Genomic DNA, 14,756 nt, shown 5'->3' with positions numbered 1-14,756 from the left:
TTCCAGCCTTACATGTCACCTGTGATAAATGAGCTAATCTGCTGATAGCTACTCAAAATAATAAAGTCATTTAGTTAAAAGAGCTTTAAAAGATTCCTTCCTTAGCATCCCAGAGGCTCTAAGTAACTGCTCACTGCATAAAAATGACCCCACATGGAACAATTCGGATTAGATTAAAGGGACCTGAATGTAGGGGTTTGACAAGCTGGAGTCATAAGTTGCAGTTTGCTGTCTGTAGCTATGAGGAACTGTTGGGCTGACATGCAATAAAAATATACAGCTATCTATCCATCAACACACAAATATCCTCCCATGAGTTCACCTGCGGTGACAATCCTGAGTTGACAGAGGGAAGCCTGGAAAGAACCCAGTGGAGGCAGATCTGGATGGCCTTCTACCTTCCCATTTCCCTCCTTGGTGCTCTGGAGAAAAGGGAGAAATCTTGGCTAGATGCACTTCTAGATAAATGTGGTATTATATCTGAAGACCGAGTAGCAGGAAGTACTCATTTGCTGAGTTCTCCAGGAGGTGAAGGACAAGCAGAAAATGTGCTGTGGTGGACTTTTGTGAGAGTGGAGGGTGAACCTCAGGGCCAAAGGCACCAGCAGAGAGGTTTGTCAGGCTCTTGTAAGCACTGCTCCCCATAGTGGTTCATCGTAGAGACCATTATGTGCCCTTGTTGCTCCTCTCACTCACAGCCTCTTCTGAAGAATGTGCCCTCTCCTCAGGATGGTCAAGTCAAGGAAGAATGAAAGCTATGTCTGGAGTGCCTATGAAGTAATCCTGTCTGGGAAGCATTGGAAACACTTGCATCTGCCACTCTGAAGCTTTTCTCAGGAGACCACGTTGGGGGAGAGGCAAAGACACTTTCATACCTCACATTTTTTGATTCTTTTTCTTCCCTCCAAAGTCTTTAGCACATAGTGTGGTCTCCTTTTTTGCCTCGTTCCCACTGGGTCTGCATATTTGCTCATCATGGAGATGTGCCAGGTCTTCTCTTTCCCAGAGGAATTGCCATCACTGGGATCAAGAAATAACAACATTCCCAGCCTTTTTTTCCATCAAGATGAGATGATTGCATTTCCTAAATACTTTAAACTGTCCTTGAGTGCCTGGCAGATGATTGCAGATGTTGCCACCTCCTTTCCCAGATTTCATGTTTATTTTATGGCTGTAGATCCAAGTTCTCGACTTACCGTCCAGTTCCAAAGAAAAAGGACATGTCCTCTCACTACATAACTCAGCATAAGCAGAGGGTGGTGACATGTCTGTCATTCTTTAGGATTCTATGCTCTGCTGTGTCAGGGGGAAAACAATGGTTCTGATTAATGTGCTACTGCCGCCAAAGACCAAACAATTTTGACCTAGAGTTGCTTTCTGTGACCTCTTACCATAAATCTGTAACTGATACAGCGATCCCTATCACGGACAGCCAAGAAAGCACATGGTGGTGTATGTTCAGGGAGTTGCCTTCCAGCAGGTGTAGTCCAACTCCAAAGGTTATGTTTTGATTGCAGAAAACCAGAGAGAAGTTTCTGTGAATTGACCCAGGGAGTTTGAAGCCTCAGCACACAACACAGTAAGGTGGCCTTGCTGAAGAGCTTCTGCTGATTACAGAAGGAAATCAGTGACCCTGTGCCATTCCATCAAGGAAATGCTGATGCATCTAGGGGTGAGGAAAAGCTTCGCAGGAACAAATCCCAAGAGCAGGGCCAATGTCTTATCTTATCTTTAAACACTTGCTCTACTTAGCTGTTGTTTTTACTGTGCTCTTGTGGATGTGGATGTCTCCTCCACTTGGGACTAATGGTTTAATTTTTTGTTGTTGTCACTGCAAACATTTACACCCAAACTACTGTCTCTGGCTGAGCTACACAGAGCTTCTATTTGTGGCAGGCAGAGAAGAAGGATGGGTGTGAGCTACTCCCATTTCTCATGAGTCAGCTGAACAAATACTGGCTTCTCTAGCCTGGAACATCAACGAGAACATGAAGCCTGCTGCTTTGCCAGCAGATACTCTTGGGTTAACACTAGGGTTCAAATATCCTGAAGGAATTTTAGCCATCTCTCCTGATGATCTTGGGATTGCTAATTTAATCTTGGATGAACTTGTTCAGCTTCTGGAGGAACAGAAGCTCTGGCTCTGGCCTACAGGTTGACAGTTCTACGCCTACAGAGAGCAGTTGTGTTGCAGGAGCACTCGGGGGGGATTCCTGGCTCCTTCTAGGAAAATATACTTCTTGTAACCACTCCCCATAAACAAACAAAAGGACCTGCAGGGTCCAAAGGGACCTTGAGTGTTTTCAGAGATGAGGCATCTACCCCTTCTCTGGGCAACCTGAGACAGGGTCTCTCCACCCTTAATGTCAAAAGTCTCTTCCTTTTCTCTAGTCTAAATCTCCTTATTTGGTTTAAACCACCACCTCTGTCCTGTCACAATAATCCCTGCTGTAAAGTCTGTCCCCAGCTTTCTGTCACCCAGCCCCTTTAAGACCTGAAAAGCCATGACAAAGTCTTCCTGGATTTTTCTCTTCCCTAGACTGAACAACCCCAACTCTCTCAGCCTGTCCTCACAGCAGAGATATGATAGATAAAAAAGTATCCCCACCTTAATGAACAAACCAGTTTTTAACTGTTGTGTGGGTGCCTCTCACTTCCCCTCACTGAAGGCAGCTCCAAATCCCTGACTTCCAGCACTTACTAATGGGACCTGAAGTGTCCTGAGGCCCAGAGAATTTACATACATGTTACAACTACCTGAAAGGAGGTTGGAGCAATGTGGGTGTTGGTCTCTTCTCCTGAGTTATAAATGACAGAACAAGAAGGAACAGCCTCAAGTTGCACCAGGGGAGGTTTAGGTTGGACATTAGGAGAAATTTCTTCTCTGAAAGGGTTCTCAAACACTGGAAAGGACTCCCCAGGGAGGTGGTTGAATCCCCATCCCTAGAGGTGTGCAAAGATGTCTAGACAGAGCACTTTGGGACATGGTTTAATGGCCATGGTGGTGTTGGGTTGACAGCTGGACTCAATGACTTCAAAGCCATTTTTCAACTGAAACAAGCTGATGACTTCATTATTCTATGAATAGCCCCTGGAGTTCAACCATGTGCAAAAAGCTATTTGTGTGCCCACGTCCTTGTGGGATCCAGGCCTTAGTCTAACCTGCTTCATTTAGCTGTCAACACAGTTGTCTCTGGCTTTCTTAGCAATTATTCCTTTGTCATCTGACACAGAGGTCAGGTGCTCTTTGGTGCTGTTCTTCCAGCTTTCCTCTCTTGTGTGAGCAGCAGTGGCCAAAAGGGGTGTGTGGATCTCCTGATCAGGTATCACCTTGACATTAGGTGTCACTATATACCATACCTCCAACCTCACATTTGTGAATGCTCTTTTGGTGGTAGCTATAGTGCCTGGGAGATGCTTGAAGGAAGGCTGTTACAATAAGAAACAGAGATCAAAACCAGTTTTGATTCATGCTCGGGGTCCTAGCACAAACAATCAAGTGTTCACTAATTGTGGGAGGGATCTCCCTCAGCCAAGTGAGATAGAGTTAGAAATCATCTGAAAAACAGATGAGGGAGGTCACAGATTACCCTCTGACTGGGGATCCTCCCCTGTTTAATGTTGGCTGTGCTGCAAAATCAGATTACCCAGGAAAAACAGTTCTCAATATACTTTTCTTCTCCTGGGTAATGTGTTATCTGTCAGCCTTTCCCATTTAGCTCCTAAGGCTTTGGGTGGTTGTGATGTGTTTGTGGTTTTCACCAACGAGCAGAATGTTAAAGTCTGAACTGAAGGTATGAAGAAGCTCTCACAACTAGAAAAGGTGCAGTGAGGCTCTGAACAGAAGGTCTGCCCTGAACTGGGATCTTTGTAGGGACTATCTTTAGCTTGGTGATGCTACAGATCCCCAGAATCCCAGCACAGTGGGTGCTGGAAGGGACCTCTGGGGATCATCCAGTCCCAAGCCCCTGCTAAAGCAGGGTCACCCACAGCAGCTTGCCCAGGATCACAGTGGCCAGCCAGGTTTGGAATCTCTCCAGAGAAGGAGACTCCACAACCTCTCTGGGCAGCCTGATCCAGGGCTCCAGCACCCTCACAATAAAGAAAGGTTTTCTCATGTTCAGATGGAACCTCCTGGGTCCCAGTTTGTGCCTATTGCCCCTTGTCCTGTCACCAAGCACCACTGATGCTGTGCTTTTGAGAATTCATAGAATCATCAATCATATAATGGTCTGGGTTGGAAAGGACCTTTAAAGCTCATCTAGTCCAGCCCCCATGCAGTAAGCATGGACATCTTTCTCTCAGTCAGGTTGCTCAGCACCCCAAAGAACCTGATGTGGAATCTTTCCATGGATGGGGCATCTACCACCTCTCTGGGCAACCTGTTTCACTTTAGTCAACTTGCACTGAGAACAGTAACCTAACATCAGATGCCACACAATCTCCAGACCCTTCACCAGCTTCATTGCCCTTGTCTGGACCTGCTCCAGCACCTCAATGTCCTTCTTGGATTGAGGGGTCTAAAACTGAACCCAGGCTTCAAGCTGTGGCGTCACCAGTGCCGAGTACAGGGGCAAAGACGTAAGGAACGGTTCTGCGGCAGGTTCCTCACCCCAAGCAGGCAGCAGTGCTAGGTGCACAGACAAGAGCAGGGCCAGCCATGCTACCAGTGCTGCTTTCTGGCCCTTTACACATCGTTCTGCAGACCAGAACCTGCCAAGCTGTTTGCACCCCTGCAGAGCTTTGCTGTGGTAATGACAGGGTTGGCACAGGTACTTGTTTTTAATTTTACAACCCTTGTGGACCCAGAGCAGGACAACAATTATTTAGCAGAGAGCAGAAGAATGTTATTTTAGGCCTGGACATTATAATTTGAGCTGTGCAATCAGAGCGTATTAGCTTCAGCAGGACTTGGTCCAGCAGCGTGGAGCAGGTCGTAGGTCCTAGTTTTATAGCATACCATGAAATACTACTTCAGAGGAAAGTTCTTCAAGTCTGGGAGGGTTTATATCAAGTGCAGAGTACCTGTGAAAAACTTTTATTGAGAGCTCTGACGCATTTATTGATTAAAGCCATAAGGAAGGAAAAGCTCTGCAGCTAAGCTCCATGCCATATCTAAGCAATGATTTTCCATGGGATGTCAACACTGTGTTAACTTTGCCCTTCCCAGAACTAGATGGTACCTGCCTGTTTCACATCTGTTCTGTTGGATATAGAATCAGAGAATCACAGAATCACAGAATGGTTTTGGTTGGAAGAAACCTTTATAATCATCAAGTCCAACCATTAAGCCATCATTGCCAGGTCACCACCAAACCATGTCCCTCAGCACCACATCTCCATGGCTTTGAAACCCCTCCAGGGATGGAGACTCCACCACTGCCCTGGGCAGCCTGGGCCAGGGCTTGACAACCCTTTTGGGGAAGAAATGGTTCTTCGTGTCAAACCTAAACCTCCTCTAGCTCAACTTGAGGCCATTTTCTCGTCTTTTTGCTTGTTCCTTGGGAGAAGAGACCAACCTCCACCTCGCTCCAACCTCCTTTCAGGGAACTGTGGAGAACCAGAAGGTCTCCACCCAGCCTCCTTTCCTCCAGGCTGAACAACCCCAGTTTCCCCAGCTGCTCCTCACAAGACCTGTGCTCCTCAGAAGACTCATCCTGCCAGTTTGGACATTTAGTGTCCTGATGTCACAGTCTAACCTTTTATCTCACTATTCTCTCTCAATTTTTTTTCCAGTCCACCTAGCTTTGGCTCTGGTGTGCCAGGAAGGGCACATGCTAGGTTTATATAAACCCTCTGTCAGCTGGCAGCAGCATGTGTGCAGAGGAATTTCTCCTCCTGTCCTCCACAGGGTAGAAAAGCACTGGAATTACACTTTGCTTCTCCCTTTCTTCAGCTTCCAAAGCCAAAATAAACTTTGGGAAAGAAGTAGCTCAGAAGTATAAACAGAATAATTGAAAAATACTTTTCTTTCTCTCAGCAAATAAAGTCTCTAGTTGTATAAGAGTCCAAGGACTTGATGTTTGGTCACAACAGCAGCTCAAGTCTGATGCCAGCTGCCTGGCACTGCCCTCCAGATCTTTCTGACAGTGTCACACTTACTCCTGAGAGGTAAAATTCATGCCTGCTCGAAAGGCCAGCTCCAGACATCAGCTAAGCTCTAAGAACAACTGTAGGCACAAGAGGAAAGAAAGGAAGAATTATTTCAAACTCCAGGATTTTCCAGTCTCAGCACCTGGCTGAAGTGGCAGCATAAACAGCCCAGAGCAGTAGCTGTGTCCTGGGAGAACCACCCAGGACCCAAACAACGCAGGGCTGGCAAATTAAATGACACTTGACAAACACATTCAAAGCCCTTGGCCGTATTTTTGAGGCTTGTTTTTGCAAAGCTCAGCACAGAGACTGAAATACCATGAACTAACACATGCCAAAGCTCAGCCCATGCTCAGCATGAACTGAACTAGCTGCTTCTAGAAACCAAAGGGGATTTGGAGGCTAAGTGCAAGGGTAGGCTGGTCTGAGAGTGTCTCCTCCTGCAGGGTTTGGGGCTTTTTCTGTTGATTTGTTGCTATAGGGTTTGATCTGCTGGAAAGCAGCTCTGCAGGGAAGGACCTGGGAGGGTGGACAACATCACTGTGAGCCAGCAATAAGTCTTTGTGGCCAAGAAGGCAAATGGATTCCTGGGGTACATTAACGGGAGTGCAGCAGTGTGACATCCTTCTCTTCCTCTACTCTGCCCTAGTGAGGCCAGTATTATGCCCAGTTCTGGGCTTCCCAGTTTAACAGAGACTGGCAACTACTGGAGAGAGTGAAACAGAGGGCCACAAAGATGCTGAGAGGCCTGAAGCATCTCTGTGAGGAGGAAAGGCTGAGAGCCCTGGGGCTGTAGAGCCTAGAGAAGAGCAGCCTGAGAGGGGATATGATCAAAGCTCATCAGGAGCTAGAGGGTGGAGGTTGTAAGAACGGGACCAGACTCTTCTCAGTGGTGCCCACTGACAGGACAAGAGACAATGGGCACAAACTGGAACACAGGAGGTTCCATCTGAACAGGAGGAAAAACCTGTTTGCTGTGAAGGTGCTGGAGCCCTGGAGCAGGCTGCCCAAGGAGGTTGTGGGGTCTCCTTCTCTGGAGAGATTCCAAAGCCACCAGGACATTGTGATCCTGGGCAAGCTGCTGACGAAGATCCTGCTTTAGCAGTGGGGTTGGACTGGATGATCTCCAGGGGTCCCTTCCAACCCCACCATGCTGGGATTCTGTGAAATGTGATGCTGCACTCAGTACACATCCTCCTTACTGCGTTTAGGAATAAAGGTGCTTCTCAAAAGCAACATGGGAGCTGCAGGGCTGGAAGCCACTGGCTATTTCCCTTCCTCACTATTACAGAGCAGTTTTTAGGTCAGGCCATGCTAAATAAAGTCACATAGATGAAGTGGTGGGAGTTCATGTTGGCCAAACTCCATCCTCTTACTCTGCAAAGGACTTTGGAGATAGAGCTGTCATCAGTTATGCAAAACTGTGGGGGCGATATCTCTGGTGCTGAATCAATGGCCAGGACTAATTTGATGTCTCAGCTACAGGTCTATAGGATAGGTCAATGTGCCTTCAAAGGGAGTCCAGTCCTGCCTGGGCACAATCCCCTTTGGGAAGGGTTCTCTGGTGCTATGAGATTAGCTGGCCTCCACTGTGAATTTCAATGGCTCCTGGAAGAAATCAGGCTCTCCAAAGTGGGAGTGATTCACTCTTTGCACTGAGAGAATGTGTCAGGGTAAGAACATTTTACTCAAATCCAGCAAAAAAAGAAAAAAAAAAAAAAACAGATGAGAGGTGAGTGGTGGGAGGCAAGAAAATCACTGTTTCAGCCAGTTGAAAAGTTAAACCCTAATGTTTCTCTTTTTGTTCGATATGTTATCTTCACTACTCTGCTGAGAATAATGCCTCTGCTAGAAGCCCAGCTAAGGATTTCTGGCTTATCAAGTTCAAGGCAAAAGAGAAGATAGAGATTTGAAGAGCAAGAGGGGAAAGAAAACATGCAGCTTTAATGTCAGAGCTTTGGAAATTGAGATACTTATCTGAGTCTGTTTTTCTCCTTTCCTTGATTATGTTACTTTGAATTTGGACAAGCAAAACAGCCTGGTCAACCTCACTTCTGTTCTTTTTCTGTTTCAGCTTAAAAAAATTATGTATCATCGATGTGTACTCAGATATGTGTCTCATTGCAAATGGTTTCACATTCAGAAGGCATTTTCTCTGCCAGGAGATAATGATGATGAGAGAGACCTTTATCAGTAAAGACCATTGATATCAAATGCTTTATTATTTAAGAGCATTGTTGTCAGAGACCAGACAAACCATGTCACATGAGCACTGGTGATCACAGAATTACAGAATCATTTAGGTTGGAAAAGAGCTTCAAGAACACTGAGTCCAACTAGTAACCCTACTCTACCAACTTCACCACTAAGCCATATTACCAAGTACCACATCTACACAGCTTTTAAACACCTCCAGGGATGGTGACTCCACCACCTCCCTGGGCAGTCTGGTCCAGTGCTGACCACTCTTGCAGGAAAAAAAATTACCTAATATCCAACTTAAACCTCCCCTGACATAATTTCAGGCCATTTCCTCTCCTTCCATCACTTGATGCTAGTGAGAAGAGATCAATCCCCACCTGACTCCAACCTCCTCTCCAGCAGGTGTAGAGGGCAATGAGGTCTCCCCTTAGCTTCTTCTCCAGACTAAACAGCTCCAGTTCCCTCAGCTGCTCCTCACCAGACTCGCCCTCCAGACCCTTCACCAGCTTTGTTGCCCTTCTCTGGACCTGCTGTAGCAGAAGGGCAACAATAGAAGGTGGCCCTGCACATGGCGTCCACTGCAGATTTGCCTTGGAGCATCCCACCAGGAGACATCCACGATGCCCACAGAGCAAGCAGCTTGCTATGATGTTCAGAATGGAGTATTTGTGCTTTGGAAAACAGCAGGTTTTTGATTTGGTTTTAATACAGCAGATGCTCCACAGTGGTGAATCAAAGAGCTGCTCGCCAGAATTATTGTTTTATTTTCTTCCACTGATTAAAATGCAATGTGTGAGCTCACACATCAAATTATTTCCCTGCCTCCTTCCACTTTTATATGCATGTAAAATCCTTTGGAAACGAATCTGTTATCCTAAGTCTGCAATAATTCAGTAGTAAAGCTAGTTCTGAATAAAAGGAGAGAGGAAGATCACCAGCAGAAATGCAATTGCTCAGTGTTAGAAAAGAAAGAGGTGAATAAAGGAAACTAAAAAACAAGCTAAAAAGGATCTCACCCCTAACACCATGCTCAACTGAAGGGCATAAGTATAAATGCAAGCACTGTGTGGAACCCCAAATTAGGAACTGTTTACAAAACAGCAAACTTGCCTCAACTGTATTGTTCTTGCTCTAACCACCCTGAATAGCCTTTTAATGATGATTTCTTCTTTCTTTGGATCAGGTCTAGTGGAGGATGAATTCTTTGAGAAACCAACGTTGAGCATTGCAAAAAACCACATTGTCCTCTTACCAGGAGACACCCTCAAAATAAAATGCAGGTAAGGATTGCTCCAGCAAGGCTGGGATTCCTCCTTTGTGTTGATTACCTTGGCACAGAACAGCTTCTGGGTAGGGTAAAGCAGAAGACACTTCCCAGCCAGCTGGGACCTGGTCTTCTTCACCTTCTGCATGGATCAGAGTTGGGTGGGATGTGGGAGAGCTGGGAGGAAAGTCTCAGGTCAGCAATCAGCTTGGCCAGATTCCTCATGCTCTAAAGGGGCCCAAGCAAAATCCTGAGTCAGCACATAGGAAAGCTGGTGGGAGGGAAATGGACCATGTGCTGGAAAACTCTCCTCTGAAAATAGGGTCAGATTCAGCCTCTCTGCAGTTACAATCACTCTCACTCCCTGTCCCTAAGCAAATGACAAATTAGATCACTGGGGCATGTCATTAGCTCTTTACATATACATATACGAACTTCAACTTCCTAACCTCGAATACCATCCAGCCTCCAAGCTGACAGTTAAATAAACAGCAGTTAGCATGTGTACATTCACAGACCTGACCTGCTCAAACATATCATGTCCTTCAAATCAAAGATAAGGACTCATGAAAAAAGAGACTGCTGAGACCCTAAATTATGGCGGCTCTGAAGTTCCTGAGCCAGTGTGCAAAAAAAAGAAAATCAAGAAACAAGCCAAATGTTGTCACTGATGTGTGTTGGCAGGGAGATCATGCTCTGGAAATGGGGAATATAGCATTTGGTCACTGCTGGCTGGCACACTGCTGCATATCATATGGAGAGTCAGGGCACCTTGAGTTGTAGCTTGGGGTGCATTCAGAAGAGTGTGACCAGCAGGTCAAGGGAAATTCTCCCCATCCTGTACTCTGCCCTGATGAAGCTGTATCTGCAGTATTGGGCCTGGTTCTGGGCTCTCCAGTTCAAGAGGGACAGGAAAGTACTGGAGAGAGTCCAGTGGAGGCTCTGAAGATGCTGAGGGGTGTGGAGCATCTCTGTGAGGAGCAAAGGCTGAAAGCCCTGGGGCTGTTGAGCCTGGAGAGGAGCATCTCGAGAGGGGATCTGATCAATGCTCAGCAAGAGCTGAAGGGTGGGGGGCAAGAGGATGAGGCCAAATTCTTATGAGTGGTGCCCAGGGACAGGACAAGGGGCAAAAGGCACAAACTGGAACCCAGGAGGTTCCACCTGAGCATGAGAAGAAAATTCTTTGCTGTAAAGGTGCCGGAACTCTGGAGCAGACTGCCTAGAGAGGTTCTGGAGTCTCCTCTGGAGAGCTTCCAAACCCACCAGGGCATTGTGACTGTGGGCAGGCTGCTGTGGGTGACTCTGCTTTAGCAGGTGGTGTTGGACTAGATGATCTCCAGAGGTCCCTTCCAACCCCACCCTGCTGGGATTCTGTGATTCTGCATCAAACAGATCAAATTGCTCTCACAAACAGCCTCAGCCTGAGCTGTACATAGGTGTTGCTTGTTCTCAGTGTGATTTATACATCAAGTTACTGTAAGAGCTTGCTTTTTAACTTCTTATGAGAGTATTGTAGGAGAGAAAGGTAACACAGACTCTCACACTTTCTCTCTTTCGCACACACACATTATTTTTACACCTCCTTGCAAAGCCCTCTTTACTGTCACCACTACATGGATCATTTCTTGCAGCAGAAGTTACTGGAAACAGTAAAGGCAGTGGGAAGGTGAATTTTAGCTATTCTTTCTGATTTTTGTCCTAGTCTATTCAATTAATTGTTCTAGTGGAAGGCAAATTGACTTACAGAAGCTGTGATGTCTTCTGGAGCAGAAGGCAGGGTTTTTTTCCAGATACTTCCAGCTAGCCATGTGGCTTATGAGGTCAAAACAACCTTAGAGTGGTATTTTTAGCTTGGCAAGCAGCAAGCATGATGGCAATAAAGTTTAACCAGTCCTTTAAAATGGAGAGGCAGTGCTTCATAAAGCACATTATGTGGACACGAGCTCAGTGTAGTGCTCCAGGCCAGTGACATCAATACTCCCCATCCACTGCCTTTTTAAGCTGTAGGAATATGCTATTTTTCTTCCATCTTCCAGATGAAGAAATAGATGAAGAAATTATTAGCACTTCAGACCTGAATTGCTTTATGGATGCAAAGCAATAAACCCACACGACAGCTCTGAGAAACAGAGAAGTATGTTAGCATGGGAGCAGGGCCCTGGAGCACTTTGGTTCCCTGACTCAGGTCACACAAGAGCTGAGAATAGAAGCTAGAAGTGTGATCTCTGCATGTTGAGCATGAGAGTCCTTGTATCAGATCCTCTGTGGATGGTCTGTCATCTGCCTTTCTGACACACCAGCATCTTCACACTCACAGATGAGCTCTGGGCTGGTCCAAAGGGAGTTCTGAAGTTCTTCACACTTCCAGGGGACATTAGGGTTGTGCAGAGCACAGCATGAGCTGGGAGCTGTTGAAGATTGTGGTAACTTGCTGTGAACATCCCTTCTCTCTTAGACTCTATTATTTGAGGTGTCCACAAGGACAAGGAAGGGGATCCTGCCCCTCTGCTGCTCTCTGCTGAGCCCCCACCTGCAGTGCTGGGGCCAGCTCTGAGGTCCTCAGTACAGCAGAGACATGGACCTGTTGGAGCAGGGCCAGAGGAGGCCACAGCCATGATGGGAGGGCTGGAAGCCCTCTGCTGTGAGAACAGACAGAGAGAGCTGGAGTTGTTCAGTCTGAGAAGAGAAGGCTCTGGGGAGACATTCTGGTGGCCTTTCAAGTCTTAAAGGGGGTCTAGAAGAAAGCTGGGGATAGATTTTTGAGCAAGGTCTGTTTCGATTTAAACGAACAGAGGGAGATTTAGACTGAAGAGAGGGAAGAAATTTTTGACACTGAGGATGGTGAGACCCTGTGCCAAGTTGTCCAGAGAGATGGTAGATGCCTCATCCCTGGAACCATTGCAGGTCAGGTTGTTTTGGGACTCTGAGCAACCTACTGTAGTTGGAGATGTCCCTGATGATTGCAGAGGGGTTGGACTGGATGACCTTTAAAGTTCCCTTCCAATGCAACCATTCTATGCTTCATGATTCTATCATTTCCTGATTTTTGGCAGCTGGGTCAAAGGTACTGCTGTGACTTCCCCCTCTGTCATACATCTGAAAATCCCAAAGCAATAGCTGAAGTCTGCATCTTCCGTCAGGACAAAATAGGCAGAAGGGGAAAGTGGGCAACATGTAAGGAAACCCAAGCATGGGAAATCCCTGACCTGCTCTGCAGAGCCACTGCTGTGGATTTCCAGCCCTGATGGACACCAGACTGGGTGATGGTAGAGGCAGGGACATGGTGACATGCTGGGAGTTGAATGTCTGAGCGTGAAGTGGCATTGTTCCATATTCCAGACCAGGAGTTCCACTACTTGACAGAGGTGGTCATTATGTCATTAGTGACGTTAGTGAGGCAGGGAAAAAGCAGTGGGTAGGGACCTCCTCATCAGAAAATAATTCAGCTTTCTGAAGAGCAGGAAGCTGCTCTGACGGATGAGGTGGGGTTGTTCAAGTCAAGAGTGCATTCAAAAAATGAGGGTGAGGCTGATCACCAGAGAGGATATTCACACTTTTCCTACTGCTCTCCTTCAGCTACATGCTGGGAATAATCTCAAGAGTTCAGCCCCATGTCCACATCATCTTCAGGAAGGCGACAAAAAGACGGGCAGAAACGGGGGCCAAGAGGATGTTTGTTTAAGTGTCACTAAATTTGCTGGCAAATGTCTGCCTTTATTGCACCTACTGCACCACCACAAAGCCACTGGCACTAAGAGAACACTTGGAGCTAGTAGCTAACGGGAAACTTTACACAGCTTGCTCGTTAGATGTGTTAGCTATTGGCATCTCTACACTGAGTCCATGTGTCTAGACCGGATTTCTCCCCAGTGACACTCAGCTGGGGAAATCCAGAGGTTCTTACTCCTTCCTCAACTCAGCAAATGCCACTGGGTCAATGGGAATTCACTGAGTGAAAAGGGGTGGATCAAACCCCTGGTTTTGGAAGAGTGGCTTCTCTTTGTAAGCTGAGACAGAACTGCCTCCCTCTGGTACTAACTTCTTGCCCTGAAAGATCTATGGACTATTACCCCTGTAGTTCACTAGTTTCCACACTGACCACCAAAAACCACTCTGCTACAATAGGACCATAATCTTCATCTCATGAACACACATCTTATACTAGAACATCATCAGAGCCCTCAAAGTACAGACAAGCAGGGGAGAGCTTCAAGAGCTCCTGCTGCAATGGTGTGGCCTGATGTTTCCAGCACAACAGGACTAACACAGCCAGTGCCTTTTACTGAGATAACTTAGATCAGGTTGGAAGAGACCTTTGAGATCATCAAGTCCAACCACTTGCCTAAAACTCACAATCCCACTGCTACTTCTAAGCTACTGCCACTAAAACATGTCCTTCAGCACCACATCCACACATCTTTTAAACACCTTCAGGGACAGTGACTCCACTACCCCCCTGGCCAGCCTGTTCCAATGCCTGAGAACCCTTTCTGTGAGCAAATTTTTCCAAATACCCAACCCGAACCTCCCTTGGCACAACTTGAGGCTGTTTCCTCTTGTCCTGTCACTTGCTGCATGTGAGAAGAGACAGACTTTCACCTTGCTTGGAGGTAGTTGTAGAAAGCAATGAAGTCTCTTCTCATCCTTCTCTTCTGAAGATTAAACAACCTCAGTTCCTTCAGCTGCTCCTCACAAGACTTGTGTTCAAGGCTCTCCACCAGCCCAGCTGCTCTTCTTTGGACCTGCTCCAGCACCTCAATGTCCTCCTGGTAGTGAGGGGTGCAGCCCTGTAACAGGTTAGGAAAAGGTTTTGCTTTTTGTTGAACTACATGGAATTGCATCTGACATTAGCTGTGATCACAGATAAGACAATGACTGGGTGAGGTGGGTGAAATGGTGTAGCAGATGCCTGGTGGCATTGTGTTCTGACTGTCAGGACAAGGTGAGCTGGGAAAAAAAATGTCTGGAGCAGATATTCTAAGATTTGTAATCTGATTAGTTCCAGAGCCTTCACAAAAATCAAGACCGAGTCACTGCTGGTTAAGCAAGAAAGGAGACATGAAGTTGCATAAATGTTCTCTCTCCATGCAGCTTCAGCATAAGAAAATCTAAGCTAATTTAGCTGATAAAGTATGCAAAGTCCTCAGCTTGGAAGAAACATCTAATTTTATCTGGTGCTTTCTAATGTTTGAAGTGG

The 14,756-nt window shown here is 46.5% G+C and overlaps 1 protein-coding gene across 1 annotated transcript in view; it reads left to right on the top strand.

Annotated features, from left to right (window-relative positions):
* LOC128972644 (vascular endothelial growth factor receptor kdr-like) overlaps window positions 1-14,756 on the top strand; it is a 149,848-nt gene that overhangs the window by 30,117 nt on the left and 104,975 nt on the right. The window contains exon 2 of the mRNA XM_054388721.1: window positions 9,479-9,575. Within this exon, the coding sequence (XP_054244696.1) occupies window positions 9,479-9,575 (97 nt within the window). The remainder of the gene's footprint in view (window positions 1-9,478; window positions 9,576-14,756) is intronic.

This window comes from Indicator indicator, chromosome 17, assembly GCF_027791375.1.
Source record: "Indicator indicator isolate 239-I01 chromosome 17, UM_Iind_1.1, whole genome shotgun sequence".
Taxonomy (NCBI): domain Eukaryota; kingdom Metazoa; phylum Chordata; class Aves; order Piciformes; family Indicatoridae; genus Indicator; species Indicator indicator.
This window is presented reverse-complemented; position numbering and strand designations above follow the sequence as displayed.